At 32.8% G+C, this 18,104-nt stretch overlaps 1 protein-coding gene across 1 annotated transcript in view; it reads right to left on the bottom strand.

The window, feature by feature from the left end:
- LOC139523564 (uncharacterized) overlaps positions 1 to 18,104 on the bottom strand; it is a 97,569-nt gene that overhangs the window by 25,407 nt on the left and 54,058 nt on the right. Inside the window, exons 46-56 of the mRNA XM_071317682.1 lie at positions 17,717 to 17,916; positions 16,058 to 16,172; positions 15,382 to 15,545; positions 14,225 to 14,339; positions 13,610 to 13,809; positions 9,451 to 9,565; positions 8,883 to 9,037; positions 7,868 to 7,982; positions 3,768 to 4,054; positions 3,027 to 3,138; positions 2,117 to 2,337 (exon numbers count right to left, since the gene is read on the bottom strand). Coding sequence (XP_071173783.1) covers positions 2,117 to 2,337; positions 3,027 to 3,138; positions 3,768 to 4,054; positions 7,868 to 7,982; positions 8,883 to 9,037; positions 9,451 to 9,565; positions 13,610 to 13,809; positions 14,225 to 14,339; positions 15,382 to 15,545; positions 16,058 to 16,172; positions 17,717 to 17,916 — 1,799 coding nt within the window. The remainder of the gene's footprint in view (positions 1 to 2,116; positions 2,338 to 3,026; positions 3,139 to 3,767; positions 4,055 to 7,867; positions 7,983 to 8,882; positions 9,038 to 9,450; positions 9,566 to 13,609; positions 13,810 to 14,224; positions 14,340 to 15,381; positions 15,546 to 16,057; positions 16,173 to 17,716; positions 17,917 to 18,104) is intronic.

Raw genomic sequence — 18,104 nt, 5'->3', positions numbered from 1 at the left:
TGTATATACAACAATAAATAAAAGATAATAGGCAATACCTGGTGATCAACTAGATAGTTTAAGACACAAGCCTGGTTGATTAAAAGTGAAATATTAATAAAGAATTAAATTGTACAAGTTGTATAAAAAACGATTTAATTTGATGCTGTTTAAAACATGGAACATTTACTGAACATCAAAGATAAATGATTTCAACTCAAATATGAAATTTATGGCTTGTTTTCTATCCAAGCCACGACCTATATAAGTATAGTTTGTCTTGGACAATTCTAAAATTTTAGAATTTGACAACATCATGATGCAAACCGTATTTTATCACCAAATACCCCAGCAGCAAATAAAAGAAGACCAAGTATATAGCCAAATTCAACTCTGCCTTGAGATCTGATTTCAAATGGTGCAGATCCTGTACAAAGGGCCAAGACCATGCTTACCAACTTCATGCACTACTGACTTGACCAAACTTATGGAGACAGCTACCCACCAGCAAGCATACAAGTTGTAGTACAAATCTATCAATTTAACACCTTCTCTTACAAGCATGTTCTGAATCAGTAGTGGTACCAAAGTTGACAATGTAGCTTAATCAGAGGTACTTTTTGCCAACTATGTATGATTGCTGATCACTTTATCTTGAATTATACATAATGAATAAATATTAGAAACCCCCTTATCTTCTATTTTTATTAAGTAAAACTGGATATGCAGGTGTTTAAAGGTATGGAATGGTTGTTCTTTTAACAAAAAAGGAAGATATGCAGTTTAAACACACAACAAAACCATTGTGTACGTCGATAAAAAGGTCGATAAAAAATCTCCAGTTTTGAGGCCAAAACTCCAGCTGAAAATTTCCAAATCTCCAGTTGTGGCTTGACAACTCTGTCACATGTATGTAAATGGAAACTTCTTTCAACAAAACAATTGGTCAAAGCTGGCTTAAGGATGTTTGCTACTCTGTTTCAAAATAACAAGCTATGTAAAAGACTGTTAAAATTGATAGTATTGAGACAAAGGAACTAAAAAAGACGAAAAAAAAATGAAGGGTCTGTGTGCTTGTTTTTGAGATATAAACCATTGAAAATTTGGCGGGAAATGATTCTCTCCAAAATTTTTCCTGCATTCAACACTGGCACCTTTTTCCTTTCAAAAACTATGAAAAAATAACAAGGATTTTATAAGATTTTCAAATATGGCTTTTGAAACTATATGTAATATTATTACGAAAAGAAAAGTAGGGGTTAGCCAACAATTTTTTTTTATGACACTACATAAAAACATAAAAAATATCTGGTATAATTCAAAAACAAGAGTAGCGCACATCCTTAATTAGCAAAAACAACTTTCTGCTCATAACCAACTTCTCCAACTCTTCTATTATTTGTTGAAGTTGACAACATATTGATGGTGGTCATTGATATATATCTTTATAGCTTTGTAGCATTTTCTTAGCATAATTTTCCATCAGTTTATTGATGTGAGAAATCAGTCCATACAACCTGGTTACCTCTCCATCACCACCCCTATCCCTTATCAACAATCATGAGGGAGTGGGCAGGAGAGCCCTGATTCCCAATTCCCTTCTTTGGACCAGGTGAGCTAAAAATATGTTCAGAATTGAATTCACTTCAAAATTACCAAATGATTACTCTCCTCAATTAAGAAGAATTATATAAGAAGCAATCATTTTTGGTGGATAACTAACATATATCTATATGATGTCTATAAAAAAAGGGCCAACCAGCAAATTTAATATGTAGCAGATCGTCTAGAATAGTTGATACTGCTCAGATAAGGAAAAAAATATATAGTTCTAAAGATTTGAACAATGTTACTAATATAAGATGGTAATATAAGAAGACGATGTTATAAAATACTGTAAACCAACTTATTTACGCGAGTGAATTATTTTCATGAGAAGAAAAAAGACGCAAATATAAATTGTAGCGAAAATATAAAACCTTGATCTTTCCTTGTCTAACTACATCAAGTAAATTTGAAAATTGCTATATTAAATTGAATTGGGATAGAAAAGGCTTAACGCGAAATAAGGTATCTGCGAAAATAAGTTGGTTGACAGTAGTGCTTTTTAACAATTTACAACAACATTTATACTCACCAGACTTTCCAAATGGTGATGGAGTATTCTGGCCTGTCATTGGAGGATTGGTTTCTGGGTTCACAAACAATGGATAGTTTGTACTTGGGAGATATGGTTGATAGGTTGCTGGTAGAGATGGAGTTGGGTTAACTTTGTCACAGTAAGGCACTGGACAACAGCTGTCCTTGGGATTCTGGATCAATGTACAGAATTGTGGTAGGTTAGGATAAGTCTGGCATCTATAAAATAAGAAAAGTAAATAATTACACAACAGAGGTTTTAAGTAAGAGGTGCTTGACATTATCATAGGACATTTATGTTAAACATCTTAAATCAACTTCATTCTTAATTGATTAATGATAAGCCATTTAAGGTGGTACCCAACACTTTCACTAAAATTAATTTGGCTCGTTTAATTTTCATTAAACTTTGACAGATTATTTACTTTGACCCTTTGACAAAAATATAAAAAATTCAAAAAATTTTAACCAACCATTTTGTCAGAAATATTACACTGGTTATATAGCAATTTGACAAACACTAATTTTGATCATTGAGACGCTTAATAGTCCCTTAACAACACAATGTAATTAAAACGTTGAGCTGATTTTACAGAGTTATCTCCCTGTAGTGTTAGGTACCACCTTAAGTAGAGAAGCAGATGATACTGAATATGACAGCTAACTGTTTATCAACAAGCCTTACAAAAGAGGTAACACTTTAATTAATTTAAGATTAGAGAGCAACAAAAAGGACATGGCTAAAATCCGACAATGAAATTTTCCCTAAAGTTCTCTTTGAAAAAATTGCCTACTTTGTTTGTCAGATGAGGTCAAAAAGGTTTTGATTTTTTGATTTGTTTTGATTTTTTTTTTTGGGGGGGGGGGAGGGGGGAAGGGGGGGTTTCGAAAGAAACCAAAGTCTTCACCTTTCAGTACATTTGTATTGTCCAATCATCTCATTAACACATTGACATCTGTATTGGCAGCCATCATCCCAACTCTCTCCCTGTTTGTAGGATTTATTTTTATAGAAACAACCTGAAAAAGAACATGATTGTATAAACCTTACTTATCTTCAGTATTGTAACACTTTCGCATGGCATTATTTGTGTGTGAGTGGTTTCTATGGTTGTCTTTATGTTGACAATATGGACTTTGATGGCAGAGTGGTCTAAATAGTCCAACTACTGTATCACCAGCCTGTGAGTTATATCTAGACTCCAATCTTAATTGACAAGATTGTCACTTTTCCTGCTGAGTGATAAGTTCCCACCCTTACTCTGGCTTTCTCCACCAGTAAAAATTGATGGCTAGGAAATAGCCAACAGTGTTGAAATTGGCGTTAAATACCAATCAATCAATCAATCAATGTTGACATCACTCTTTTACAATATAAGAACAAATTTCACACATTTAAATGAAAAATCTTTCTTGATAATGATTACAGTAAGATTTATATCAAAGGTGATAAAGAAAGGGTATGAAAAAAAATCACTTTACTTCTTAGGTGGTCTCGTCTATGAGAGCTTGTCATAACTGAGAAAATTTAATATTAAACAGTCATGTAGTTACTTGGCAATATTTATTTTTTTAAAATATTGATTTTAGTTGAAATAATAGGACATTTTTTGAGTGGCAACTCACTTCTGTCCAATAACTGTATTTACCTGGTTGAGGAGTAGGTGCAGGTTGTGTTGGCAGTCCTGTTTGAGGAGTAACTGTGACAATCTCTCCATTAGGTAACCTCATTGTTGGAGAAGGAGTGGGTTGAGGTGTTGGGTTTGGAGCACTGCCAGTAAAGGATCCAAAGACTGGTACTGGGGGAGTGAAGATTCCAGGAGTAGGTGTGGCATTATCTGGTATCAGTTGACATTGTGGAACTGTACAACATTGAGGGTCCTTTGGATCAGGCACCAGAGTACAATATGAAGGTGTATTGCTGTAACTGTTACATCTAAAATCAAGGAATTTATGTTAAGACATACTAAAATTCCTCAATTATTACATTTACTATATATTTCGTGCAAACATACAGTTTATTAAGTGATTTTATTTAATTCTTCAAGATTTTCCAGAAAAATCTATTTTTTGGAGAGAAAGGAGCAATGTTAATTGAGTATTATTTTGGTATTCGATACTATATACTAAGGCCAATTAAAATTAATTGATAGATTTTCATCCCCGCCCGCCCCTCTGAAATCGTCCCGCCCCGATTTTTTTTATTTTTAAAAAATTACGACTTCCGGATTTTGTTCATCTCCGTTTCCGGTAGCTGTCAAAAATTATGTTTCCTTCCAAACTTCCTGTTTCAAATTTCGGTTTTCGTATTTTCTCGAGTAATTAAAAAAAGATTCTGCAGCTCTATGATGACAAAATCGTCTAGCGAGAATAGAGATTGATTTCGAGAAGTGCATGTAATAATTGGGTTACAAGTAATACGTTGTGTCCAAGATGGCAAATCGCGGCATGACACAAATTTCTGTGATTAGAAAACCGTTGATTTTTTTTATTGATTAAATGACTTTGTGGCAGGAATTTTTGACTGTGAATTATACCCAAAGAGCAAGAATCGTGGAACACATTGGTACAAAAACATAACTATAAACAAAATGACGCAAGCACGAACTTGTTAGATTTCTGACAGTATTTTGAGTTCAAAAAGTCGGCAAACATAAACTTAGATTTCTTCTTCTTTTTTAGTTACAGAAAACCATCAACATTTTGAAGATTACATTCTGGCGCATGGGGTTGCTTTTTAAATTTGATTTCAATTTTTCTTTATTTTTAAACCTACAAATTTTTATTGAACTTTTAATTTTTACATTTGTTTTCTAAAAATTAAGAAAAAAAAAAGGGTACATTTAGTTAAAGTGGGAAAAGGTTTTCATGGGTAAGTTCATCCTTAAAGTTGTCTGTAGAAGTTTTGTTTGAAATTTCAGGTGGTAATTTATTCTAATCTTTGATTGTTTGGCTTTTTATGAGAATTTAAAACTCTTTATGAAACCGTCTTTATTGCATTGGAGCTGTCTGAATGTTAATTGATGAGTAGATCTTGTTTTTGACTGGCTTTTTATGAGAATATCCTGAGATGGTTTTGCAATTTCATTTACCCATGGGTATTTTTTTGTTGACAAACAGCAATCACCTTCTGTCCCAATACCCTCAATAGAGCCATTAAACAACTACTTTTTGGTTAAGTTCATGTTTCACATGTTAATTATATTTGCATCTATAAGAAGAATCATAAAAGCACCAACCCTTTTGTTTTCATTTTATTCTGTACTCGTAATTCTTTAGTTGCATATTTGTTTCATTTTATGGAGACAAGAAAATAGCTGCTTAGAAGAAGACACATCAATTTGGTGAAGGTAGTCCAACTGAAGAGAGCATTCTTCTTTTATGTTTTTGCTGTTTAGGTTTCTAAAGCAGCAATTACATGTAGAACAGTGGTTGTCAATCAGAGATTTTTATTCATGTTAAGATTTGAAATATTATTTACGATACCTTATACATGTATATACATGATATAAGCTCATTATTACACTTGCATATTCGAAGAACACGTCACAAAAGGGTTTCATAAGAAATAAAAAATAAAAAATAAAATCCTCCCAACCGCCCCATTTTTTTCAAAAATTTGGATGAAAATCTACTAATTAATTTTAGTTGGCATAACAAGCAATACTCAGGTACTCAAGTATTCGTTGACATCTTATTATTTTTAATCATCATGGATAAACACTCTGGCAATAAATATTTAACTTCTTGGAATTGAGTATGAACATTGTTCTCTACTTGCTGCCAACATGGACTAAAACATGAAAATCTTTCATCCATTGGTCTCATCTGCTGAGCAATTTCATAATCAAAGAGCTGAATAGCTCTGAGGGAAAAGACGGCCCTTGTTTCTATTTAATTATGTTTTTGGAAAGGGGGGGGGGGGTATCTTTTGATAGTTTTCATATGAAGAATGAAAAAGAGAACAGCTAGAACATGTAGAAAGGTTGACAATATTGAAATCAATTGTTGTTTATGTAATTTCATTTCCTTAGTTTAGGATTCAATTTGGACCAATGAAAGAGATCTGCATCTTCTAAATCTAAACATTTGATTAAAGTTGATAGCTAATTATAAAACTCAACTGAATTCTGTCATTTCACAGCAACTACAATATTTTCTGAAATCTTGATTGTGTACTACTGAACTGCAGGCTCGGGCCATTTTCCATTTTTTGTGACAGTTCTCTTGGATTTTTAGGTTTTTTCTTTAGAAAGTGTGGACTGAAAAATCTATTCAGTTTTAAATTTCCAATGAATTTTATGAAGTTCGGAGTTATAACTCTCATCACAGGGAATCAGGTACTAATAAAAAAAACAATATGAGAGATGTAAACTGTGTGAAGCTTGTTTCCAAATCTTAATTTTGAAATATTTGTAAATAATAAATATGTTTAAAAATGCAATTTTTTTTATTTTTTTTTACCATTACAATGATTATGTAGGTACACAAAAATTTAGTTTTAATAGAAGACTACTAATCCAATGAAATGTTACATTTGAAGTGTTTAAATACATTAACTTTTATTTTAGTGGATAATTACTATCAATTGAGGTGCTCCTGAATTGGAGGAAGATTCTCAGAATTTTTACAGAAAAAGTGGTCTCACTAATTAGCGACAAGAAGAATTTTAGCGACAAGAATCGACAAGAAGAATATTTATTTCTTGTCACTAAATAGTCTTCTTGACGCTTCTTGTCGCTTTTTGACGCTTGTTGTCTCTGATTAGTAGGACTCGAAAAAAGTAATAAAATCGTTTCTTTCCCCTGTCTCATGTAACCCCACGATCTTTGTTGATTTTGAAAGGTGTTGACCTACAAATTGAAGTATTGTATGTTGATGTTTAAATCATCTACAGTAAACAATATTATGTTTAGATTTAACAAATACAAATTTGTATTTAGTGCACGATCTCTAAGAATGATTGAAATATTAAACCAGTGAACTGGTGAAGGATATCCCTGCTTCTTCCAAGAATGACGTCACTAAAAAATGCAATGTAGGTTGGATATATTTAGAATATCTCGTCATACTAATTTTTCCGGATTGTAAAATAAGCGTTAATAGTGTAAAGGAGAGTTCAAGATACGATAATTTTGTGAGAAACAGAAGGGAAATGTGTAAAAAAGTGTTTAAAGTCAAACTATTCATTTCTGGGTCTCCTTCTCTTCAATCTAAGTAAGATTTGTTGGGGGGTTTTCCACACTTTAACATGTATAAAATAAAAATGAATGATGTGAGGGAGTGTCACTCTGGTCAACCCCATAGGGGATTGACGGCTTGAAGCCGTCTTTCCCCAAAAAACCAATGTGTTCCCTATACAGCCAAACTAAAACACATCCAACACATATCTGTTCTATCACATCAGGTCATGTGATACCTGAATAATATTTGGCGAGTAAATATATTGAGGCCTACTGTAAACAAAACTAATTTTCTTGAGAGATTTATTTCTTGCGAATTTTGAGTAGAAAATAACCTGAATATGTATAAATATATCAAGAAAATAATAAGATAGCGACAATAAATCGCTGTGAGGTTGGCTAGAAAGAACTTAACGTGAAACAAAAGTGTGCACGAATATAAGATGGTGTACAGTATTCATTCATGTGTTTATTCATTCAATCATTTGTATTTCCCACAGCAAAAGATTTTTCCCCTGCAAAAAAACTGCTTCATGTAAGCTGTAATAACAGTGAATAGACTATACCTTTGCTGACAACGATAGAATCCTTTCATTGCATCTTCACATCTGCAGACCAAATCACACCCATCATACCACTGTTGTCCCTGTCTGTATGCTACGCCATTGTATACACACATTGCTGAAATATCAAATTTGTTTCTGATTTTTGACATACTGTTAATTAAGAAAGTATTGTGAGTTTTCTGTTAAAGCGAATAATGCCACTGGTTGAGTATCGCAATAATTAGCACTTGCATTATGATAACTAATACATATATCTATATATCTGTATACAGATTTTCCTGAAATCACAATAAATATTCATGCATTTTAGTCCATTCCTCAAAAATGTTAATAATTTTTTAATTTACAGTTTTCATTTTTCTTTCCCTTGTTTAACATTAACATTTTCATATTAATTTTTTTTTTTTTTAATGAATGGGGCTAAATCAATAAAATTATTTAAAAAATAATATAATTTTTGTCAATATGCACGTTTTTTGCTTTATCTGATTGAAATCTTATTTAATAAAAAAAAAAGTAAAAGTGGTGTGTTAAAGGTATTTGCAGTTGAAAAAACTATAGGGTTCTACTGTTTTGGATAGAAACTTTTTGATTGTTTCCAATGCTAATGAATTTATCTCCCTTCATTTTAGAAAACATTTTAAAAATAAAACTGATTTGAAATATACAACATTTAGGCAGTTTGTATGAAGAATATGTAAATCAAAATAACACAATAATATGTGTTCATTTCCATATTGCGTGAACAACAAAATCTGGGGCAAATTTCTAATTTAACATTTACATTTAACAGTTCACTTCATGTTGAACTGGGTAAAAGTTGATGTAAACTTTAACCTACTTTAAACCATAATTAAATTTTATACAAAACTGATGGATGGAGGGATACAAGCACAAACAGAATTGAAAACAAAATAGGCCTCTACAATTGTAGGCTTGGCATAAAAGGTAGAAACAGCAATCCTAACTATTTATTACAAAGACTACTTACTATTCATTATTTTGTAAAACTTACATGTTGGTTTAGGGGTAAGATATGTTCCTGGACTTGGTGGTTGTTGACCTGGACCTGGAGTTGGTTGTACTGGACAGTAAACTGTCTGGCAGCAAGTGTTTTTGGGATCTTGTACAAGGGTACAGTAAGAAGGAACTTGTGGGAATTTTGGACATCTGAAAAGAAGAAAACAGGCTTATTTATAAATAAAACACTTTTAAGGACATATGTTTGCATGAGGTTCTCAAGTAAGAAACTATTTCAAGCTGTGATATCAGTAGTTTTAACACCTTGTGAGATATTGGGATAGATTTGCTCAATCTTTAGCTTTACATGTACTTTTTTTTTTAATAATATTTGTTTGTTCATCTTTTTCTTTTGGTCAAGTTTTGTCAATTTTTTGGCATTAGAAACAAACTCTCAATATCCTTTTAAAGTTGTATGATATTGATCTTTGATTTTGCCTAAGTAGTCTGTAATCCATGATTCCTGTAGCATTATTAGAAAAAAAATTGTATTTTTTTTTTTAAAGAATTTTCAAAGAGGGAAAAAAAGTAAATATGCCATGAATGCAATTCAAACTACTCACACTTCAGTACATCTGTAACGTCCAGTTGATTCATCAAAACATTCACATTCAAATAAACAGCTGTCTTTCCATTTTTGTCCTTGTCTATATGACTGTCCGTTGTAGACACATGCCTCTGTAAAAAAAATGTGAAAGATAACAAAATAAACATTCCTCTACTTTTACACTGACCATGGACTTTCTTTAATTGAAATAAAGTTAAAACTGCAAGGAACTGTATCTTTTCCTACACATTCTCTATTCATTTCAATGGAAAGTAATCAGCAATGTCTTGAAAAACCCATTGTTCTGTGATATCATGATCAGATAATTATAGGATTTATTTCATATGTGAGATTATCGTTTTTTAATTACTGAGAAGTCAGTGTTTCATTGTAACCAGTGTTATGAATAAATATAAACATTGAAATTGTAATTACTGAAATAAATGACCAATGAGGTCATCTTTTTTCACAATGAAATTACCCATATTCTCATAGATTTTGCAATGGTGAATAGACATGTAGGTAAGGTCCCAAATGTCAAACAAAATAAACATTAACTGCTTTTGTATAGGTGTTATACATTTATTCATTCATCAATGGAAATTGGGAATGTGTCAAAAAGACAACAACCTGACCAAAGAGAAGAAAACAGCCCAAGGTCACCAATGGTTCTTCTGCACTGGGATAAAATCCCGTAACCCGCAGGCAACCTTTAGCTGGCCCCCTAAACAATCAAAGTGCTGGATAGCACCTCTGGAAAGTTTGCAACTGTAGCTGCGTATTATTCCAAAAAGGTTATAGACGTGTATTATTTCAAAAATGTATTTCATCACAGCTTGGATGTTTTAAAATAAACCATTGTCTCGTCAGTAATTATCAAAAATAACTTTTTTCATGTTTGTCATAAAAAGTTTTGATATTTTCTATTGCAACCTAAAACTGTAGATCTAAAATATTGAAATATACAGAAAGCTCTATTAATTTCTTTTTAAGTACCCATGCCATGTCAACATCAAGGGCCTGTGAATTAGTATTTTTCTATTGGTTTAGATCCTTCATATTTGTTTTTAGTAAATTAACACGTAATTTTTTTTGTTTGAATTGCTCCACATATTTCCTATCGGGGCCTTTTATAGCTTTCTACATGTACATGTATATGGTACAAATATTTCTCATTATTGACGACCATATGGTGGCCTATAGTTATTAATACATTTTCCTCCTTTGAACTCTTTTGGATAGCATTGGTTCTTTGCAAAAAATACTGCATCCTTTTTTATAGATAAGACAATAACAGTAACTTAAAGCAATACAACTGTAATGAAAGTGAATTTATATTAAAGGCTTTTATCAAAAATAGCATAGGCGGATCCATGGGGGGGGGGGGGGGGCCTGGGCCCCCCCTTTTGTTGGAAAAATTTGGTTGATTATATGGGGAATCACTGAAGCATGACTGGAGCGGCCCCCGCCCCCCCTTAGGAAAAGTTCTGGATCCGCCACTGATAGGGAACGTGTTCATGGGACACAAATGATGCCCCCGCTAGCATTAATGTTATAAAGGGTCACAACTCAAGAACTGTAAATGTGACGCTACCAAAATGTGTACTTGATCTGAGTTATTGGGTAATAAGCATTGTGTATACATTCTAACTACACAGTATTGCGCAATAGATTTGTAAGATCTTGACATTTGTTTTGTGTGAGAAACCTAAATATTAAGTCAAAAAATTGATCGCAATCCAAATTCAGAGCTATATCAAGCTCGAATGTTGTGTCCATACTTGCCCCAACTGTTCAGGGTCTCGACCTCTGCGGTCGTATAAAGATGTGCCAAGTGGAGCATCTGGTTCCATATGTAACAAGGCACAACCCTAGAGCAGTTAAAATTACTCCACCAAAATTCAAACTTGATCTTTGTTTTATTGTTAAAAGTATTACAATGTATAAGTTTCATTACATTTGTTTGAGCGAACTAAAGTTAGATAACTGAAACGAAAATATTCAGCAATTTTTTACATATGTAAAGGGGCATAACTCTAAAATAGTATAACTATCGCCACCAAAATTCAAACTTGATCAGTGTTTGTGGTAATGAGCATTGTGTATAAGATTCATAGCATTTGGTTAAGACAAACTAAAGTTAGAGAACAGAAACTAAAATTTCCAGCATCTTTCCTATTTGTAAAGTAGCATAAAACGCTAGAATGGTAAAAGTGACGCAACTAAAATTCAAACTTGACTTGTGAATTGTGGTTATAATCATTGCGTATAAGTTTCATACAATTTGGTTCAGGCAAACTAAAGTACGAGAACAGAAACGAATTTTGGGATGTACGGAGGTACATGTACATTGTACATACAAGTAAGGGAAGGAGGTACATACTTACAGCAGAACAAGGATAAAACTCAATACGGTGGTAGCATAACAACATCAGTATTACCACAGGAATAAAAAAAAGTTTATAATCACTAGATTCATAGAGATGCTTATAACCTGTAACACATTTTAGTTGCTAATGTGAAATTGAGCATTGTCTTATGAGTAAATAAAATTTGAGAATTTTTGTTTTAAGCCATTCATTTGATATATTACGGTAATCATTGCCTCTGTGTTTGGATGACAAAGCAATTGAAATCTATTTATATAGGGCATGGTATGCCTTAAAACTTTTCCAGATGCACAGGTTTGTCTGTCATTTATCTAAACTTTGAGGTTAAATTGATGCAGCCATTTTAGCCAAAGGGTACACATCATGAACCTTAATCATTTCTACAGAACTTGTCTTGATACCCTGAGCTATAATATTCGAAGAAGTAGATGCTGACTCTGTTGCTTTTAATACGGATGTTATATGATACAAATTTACAATAATACACCAGAAGTGGTATAATGTAAATTATTGGAAGAAGACTGAAGAAGAACTGACGTTGGGCCAAAGTTTTTCTGCTGAAAGTTTGATCCACTTGAGCATGCTGAACGAGTAAAGTTCCTTATATCCACATTGGAATGTGAAACAATTAGTAATTAAATAACGGAATTAAGATTTCAAATGATTTTTGGCATCAAAATTTTCCGATCGATGTTTAGACAAAAACAATGCATTTGTTTTAATTTTTTTTAATCAAAGCGAGTATTTACATTTACTCGTCCTTGGCGTGAGACTTTAGACATATAATATAATTATCGAGTATTTTATATTCTTTCACCCGTGTTTTGTTTAAACAAACCGTTATCACTTTTCAATTATCCGACGGCTTGGTCAAAATGTCAACTTGTTCTTGCATTTTAATCAGTCATTCCCGATTCTTTCGATACACTCGGGATATTACCACGTTTACGTACGTACATATAGTAAACAGGTAAAAGTAGAGCGGGAAAATGTTCATTCATGAAATATTCATGAATGAATGAAAACGTAATCTCGCGTAGATTTCTTGTGATTTTCTCTTCAGCGCATGGCAGATCCGCGAAGTAGTGTTTGTGATACTCATTTTTAAAAATGAAGTTAAATTAATGAATTCATCTGAATCGTCGGTGAACATTCATTTCTTTTTTATTCAAGCTGTAATCTTTTCATTCAAAACAGTAGTTACTCAAAATTTTAAAAGAATCTTCCAAGAATCAGAACTCAAACACTAGTACTACACCATCTCGGAGCAGAATATTGGAATATATTGCGATAATCTGTCAACCGGAAGTTTGAGGCCGACGCCTAAGGAAAGTAGCAATAGCAAGCTATAGCAAACTTTCCAAAAATGTTTACTAGTTAAGTAAAAATGGACGTCACACTAAACTGCGAAACATATAATTGAACTAAAATTTAAAAAAAAACATACAAGACAAAGGCAAGAGGCTTCTGACTTTGGACAGGCGCAAAAATGCAGCGGGGTTTAACATGTTTTGTGAGATTTCAACCCTTCCCCTATATCTAGCTAATGTAGAATTAAAAAAAAAAACACATGGCAATACACACAGTAAAACCGTCTGCTTTGATAATATTTTATTTGATACAGTAAAATAATACAAGCTAATAGGTTTTTTACTTCTTAATGGTTTTTTGTTGCTGTGTTTTTCTTCTTCTTTTTTTTTGGGGGGGGGGGGGGGGGGGGGGGGAGTTTAGAGATGGATACAAAAAGCCCAATATCAAATACTAGAAAATAAACTTCTTCCTTACTTCCATTTGATGTCTGTGGAACTTGACCATTTGGTCCTACTGGTGGTTTATTGCCTCCAGTAAATGATCCCTTAGGAGCTGTTATAACTTGGTATGGATTATTGGGGTTTTTGCCAACACATAATGGAGCCTGGCAACACTGGTCATTTGGATCTGTCAAAAGCTGACAACCATCTTGTAGTGCTGGATAAGTAGGGCATCTACAACAGAAATAAAAAAAACAGCATGTAATGCAAGCTATCTGTATGTGGAGAATAATTTTGAGGAGACAGTTATTTTTTTTTAATTTAAAACATGAGGCTTGCTGAGCATTTTGAATATCAATTTAACTGTCAAAAGTGGATAAATATTGTATTGCATAAGACTTGGTGGTGAAATCTGTTTCTCTATTGATTTTTAGACAATCTGTTGGCTAACTCTGTCTTTCTTTTTCAATTTTCTACAAAAAAGTGTGTTCTTTCAATGTGAAATTATAGAAAAACTGGAAAATTTGACGTCATAATTGAATTTCGACCAATGATGAACTGAGATGAAAAGAACCACATCTTGATTATAAAAAAAAATAATGAATATGTTGGGGAAAGTATAAATCCGCTAAGAATAAGGGTAACTTACCTGTCATCACAGTTTATTACACCCATAGAAGCATCATCACAGCGACATTTCTTTTCACAACCCACATTAAATGTTTGTCCTTGTGTGTATGGTATACCATTGTATACACAATACTCTGTAAAGAATTGTAAAAATAAAAAATTAATGTTTCCTTCCATATACATCCATGAAATACATTTTTGAATCATTTATGCAGAAAACCATGTTTGAGTTGTCAACATTTGTTCATACGATTTAAACAACTTGAACTAATTTTTTTGCAGTTAGTATTTTGGTAGTTTTACTGACATATTCATGGAAGAATTACTGCAGATATGATAATACTCGTCTATCAATGAGGAATTGCACTGCCTAAGAATTGGCAATTAGATGTTCCTTTTCAATTTATAATATACTGTTTTTGAACATTCAAGGCCTATGCCTAATGGCATATTCTTGAGACTATTTTGGTGATTCAAGGTTGATGGTTGTACTAAATGTTGAGTCAAGTTATAGTTAGAATCAAAAATTGATGATTGAAATATTTGTACATAGCATGCAAGAAGTGATGTTAAGTGGTTTGAGTTTTAGAACTAATGAGTTCAGGTATTGTAGGATAAACAATTGGCAGATGGTTTGATATTACTTGTTTGTTGTTACTTGTGTTGTATCATATATTGTTACTTACATGGTTGTAGAAGGATATATGACTGGTGGTTAGTCTTTTGATTGTTAAAAAAAACTAGCTCAGCATGTTTTAAATAATTGTTGATGGCTTGGTTATTGAAACTTACTATATGTGACATATTAGGATTAATGTAAAGTTACTAGGTTATGGCATGTAAGATATATAGAGGTGAAGGTTTGGTACCATTAAAACGTTAAAACCCGCTGCATTTGTTTGCACCTGTCCTAAGTCAGGAATCTGATGTTCAGTAGTTGTCATTTGTTGATGTGGTTCATAAGTGTTTCTCGTTTCTCGTTTTTTTATATAGATTAGACCATTGGTTTTCCCGTTTTAATGGTTTTACACTAGTAGCTTGTCGTTCGGTGTGAGCCAAGGCTTCTTGTTGAAGATCTATATTGGTTTACTTTTATAAATTGTGACATGGATGAAGAGTTGTCTCATTGGCACTCATACCACATCTTCCTATGGTCATCAGATATTTGGTACTTACTAGGCTGTGGCATGTTAGGATTAAATGTTGGTGGTTGGATAGTTCTGTTGGTTCCAGGTATGGGTGTTACATATATCTGAGGGCAGTTTGGTAGTGGACAACATGGGTCCTGTGGATTGTACTTCAGAGTACAGGTTGGTGGGATCTTGCTCATATCAGCACATCTAGAAAATGAAATAGAATATAATTTGTCTTAGTATGACTTAGTAGAAGTTGTTAAAATACTTATTGTTTAAAGCTCTATAAATATTCATATATTGCTTTATTACATATTTGTTTTTCGTTTGTTATATTGTACATGAATTAGGTCATTAGTTTTCTGGTATAAATTGTTTTACATGGTCATTTCGGGGCCTTTTATAGCTGACTATGAACTATTGGCTTTGCTCATTGTTGAAGGCAGTACAGTGACCTCTAGTTTGGTATCTTGTGGAGAAATATCTCATTGGCAATCATGTAACCACATCTTTTTTATATACACATAATTTGATATGTAATGCAAGATGCAAGACAGAGAAATTTAAATTTTCCACAGATGGAATCATCCCAATTTTTTTATTAAAAATGTTGTTTATATTCTGTATAAAATTTGCCCCATTACTATCTCTGCATCTATTTCTGAATTAATAGAATAGGATTTTATAAAAGCAAAAATTAAATAAATTATTTCACATACCTTTGAATACATTTATGCATTCCCATATCTGCATTTACACATTCACAAGTGTATTTACACCCATCCTGCCATCTTTGTCCTTGTGTGTATGATTTACCATTGTAAATACACACTTCTACAAAGCGTAACCATAACATTTAACAATGAGGTAAATTTAGAATTACACTTTGGGAGTATCTTTTAACATAAAATGTCCAGATTGGAAGAAAATTTTACTTTTGCAAAAAGCAAAAAAAAAAAAGTAGTTCTACCTTTTAAATTGTACATTAGACAAACAACAAGCAATCAATCAAAACTATTCAATATGTTTCAAATGCGCAATTTTCACCAGTACTCAAAACCCTCCTTCCTTGATGGGTGCATTTTACATAGACAAATAAAATCGTGTAATATAATCAAAATGAGGATGTTAATTTGATGTATGCCTTTTTGTGCTTCTTCATTACATTTGTTGTTTTTATAGTGATTAAGATGATAACACAATGTTGACTGCTGTACCCCTATTTTTGACATTTTTACCTATTGTGTCTGTTTGTTTTGTTCACGCATCATGACAATATAATGGAATTTGATGCTACTGTCATACAAGTGAGAGGTTTAGCTAGCTATAAAACCAGGTTCAATCCACCATTTTCTACATTTGAAAATGCCTGTACCAAGTCAGGAATATGACAGTTCTTGTCCATTCATTTTTGATGCGTTTTGTTATTTGATTTTGCCATGTGATTATGGACTTTCCGAATTGATTTTCCTCTGAGTTCAGTATTTTTGTGATTTTACTTTTTTCTAGAATTTTTCAAAACTGTAAAAAAAATATTCAAGATTGTGATTAACTCAAAACCAGTAGAAGTGATTTTTGACAGAATCATCTTGTGTGAAGTGAAAAATTTACTGGTCTTTTAATGCATGGCCGAAAACTCAGAACTTGTGTAAATGACCAAACTCAAGGAATACTTCAGTACAAATTGAATATAACATTTTAGTAAAATGATTAAACTAAAGGATAACTTGAGTTGAAATTGCATCAAACTACCCAGTTTGAGGTAAATTGATCAAACTAAAGATAACTTGAGTTGATCAAACTAAAGGATAACCCAAATAAGTTCAAATTGCATGCAACTCTTTGGTTAAATTGTCAAACTAAAAGATAACCCAAGTTCATATTGCATGTAACTATTTGGTGAAATGGCCAAACTAGAGGATAACATGAGTTCACACTGCAATTTGCTTATTACTTACTAGGAGGAGGTGTGGCTGTTGGTCTGGTTCCACCTGAAAATGAACATTTAACTATTTGCTCATTACTTACCAAGAGTAGGTGTGGCTGTTGGTCTGGTTCCACCTGAAAACGAACTTTTAACTATTTCCTGATACTTACTAGGGGGAGGTGTTGCTGTTGGTCTGGTTCCACCTGTAAACCAACATTTAACTATTTGCTCATTACTTACTAGGGGGAGGTGTGGCTGTTTGGTCTGGTTCCACCTGTAAACCAACATTTAACTATTTGCTCATTACTTACTAGGGGGAGGTGCGGCTGTTGGTCTGGTTCCACCTGTAAACCTACATTTAACTATTTGCTCATTACTTACTAGGGGGAGGTGCGGCTGTTAGTCTGGTTCAACCTGTAAACCAACATTTAACTATTTGCTCATTACTTACTAGGGGGAGGTGTGGCTGTTGGTCTGGTTCCCCCTGTAAATGAACCACCTGGGCCAAATGTAATGTACACAGGTGGATTTGTTCCAACAATTACAGGTGGCTTTGTGTTCTGGGATGGACATTGTGGTTTTTTACAGCACTGTGGATCTGAGGGATCAGGAATTAGAATGCAGTTAGGATTCTGATCATACTGTGGACATCTGAAGATAAAAAGACAAAATTGAAAAATACAGATTTCCAATGTCCCCTGCTTTGATTATATTTATCTGTCAACTTTTAGGTTTTTATTTCGTTCTTTAAAACTTTTTGGTAAATATTTTAAAAGAAATGTAGGCTTGAAAGTACTAACAATTTGTAATTTTCCATACATTTTATTTCAAAGGAGCAT

The sequence above is a fragment of the Mytilus edulis genome, chromosome 5, assembly GCF_963676685.1.
Source record: "Mytilus edulis chromosome 5, xbMytEdul2.2, whole genome shotgun sequence".
Classification (NCBI taxonomy): Eukaryota; Metazoa; Mollusca; class Bivalvia; order Mytilida; family Mytilidae; genus Mytilus; species Mytilus edulis.
Note: the sequence above shows the minus strand (reverse complement) of the source record. Positions and strands in the feature narration are given on the sequence as shown.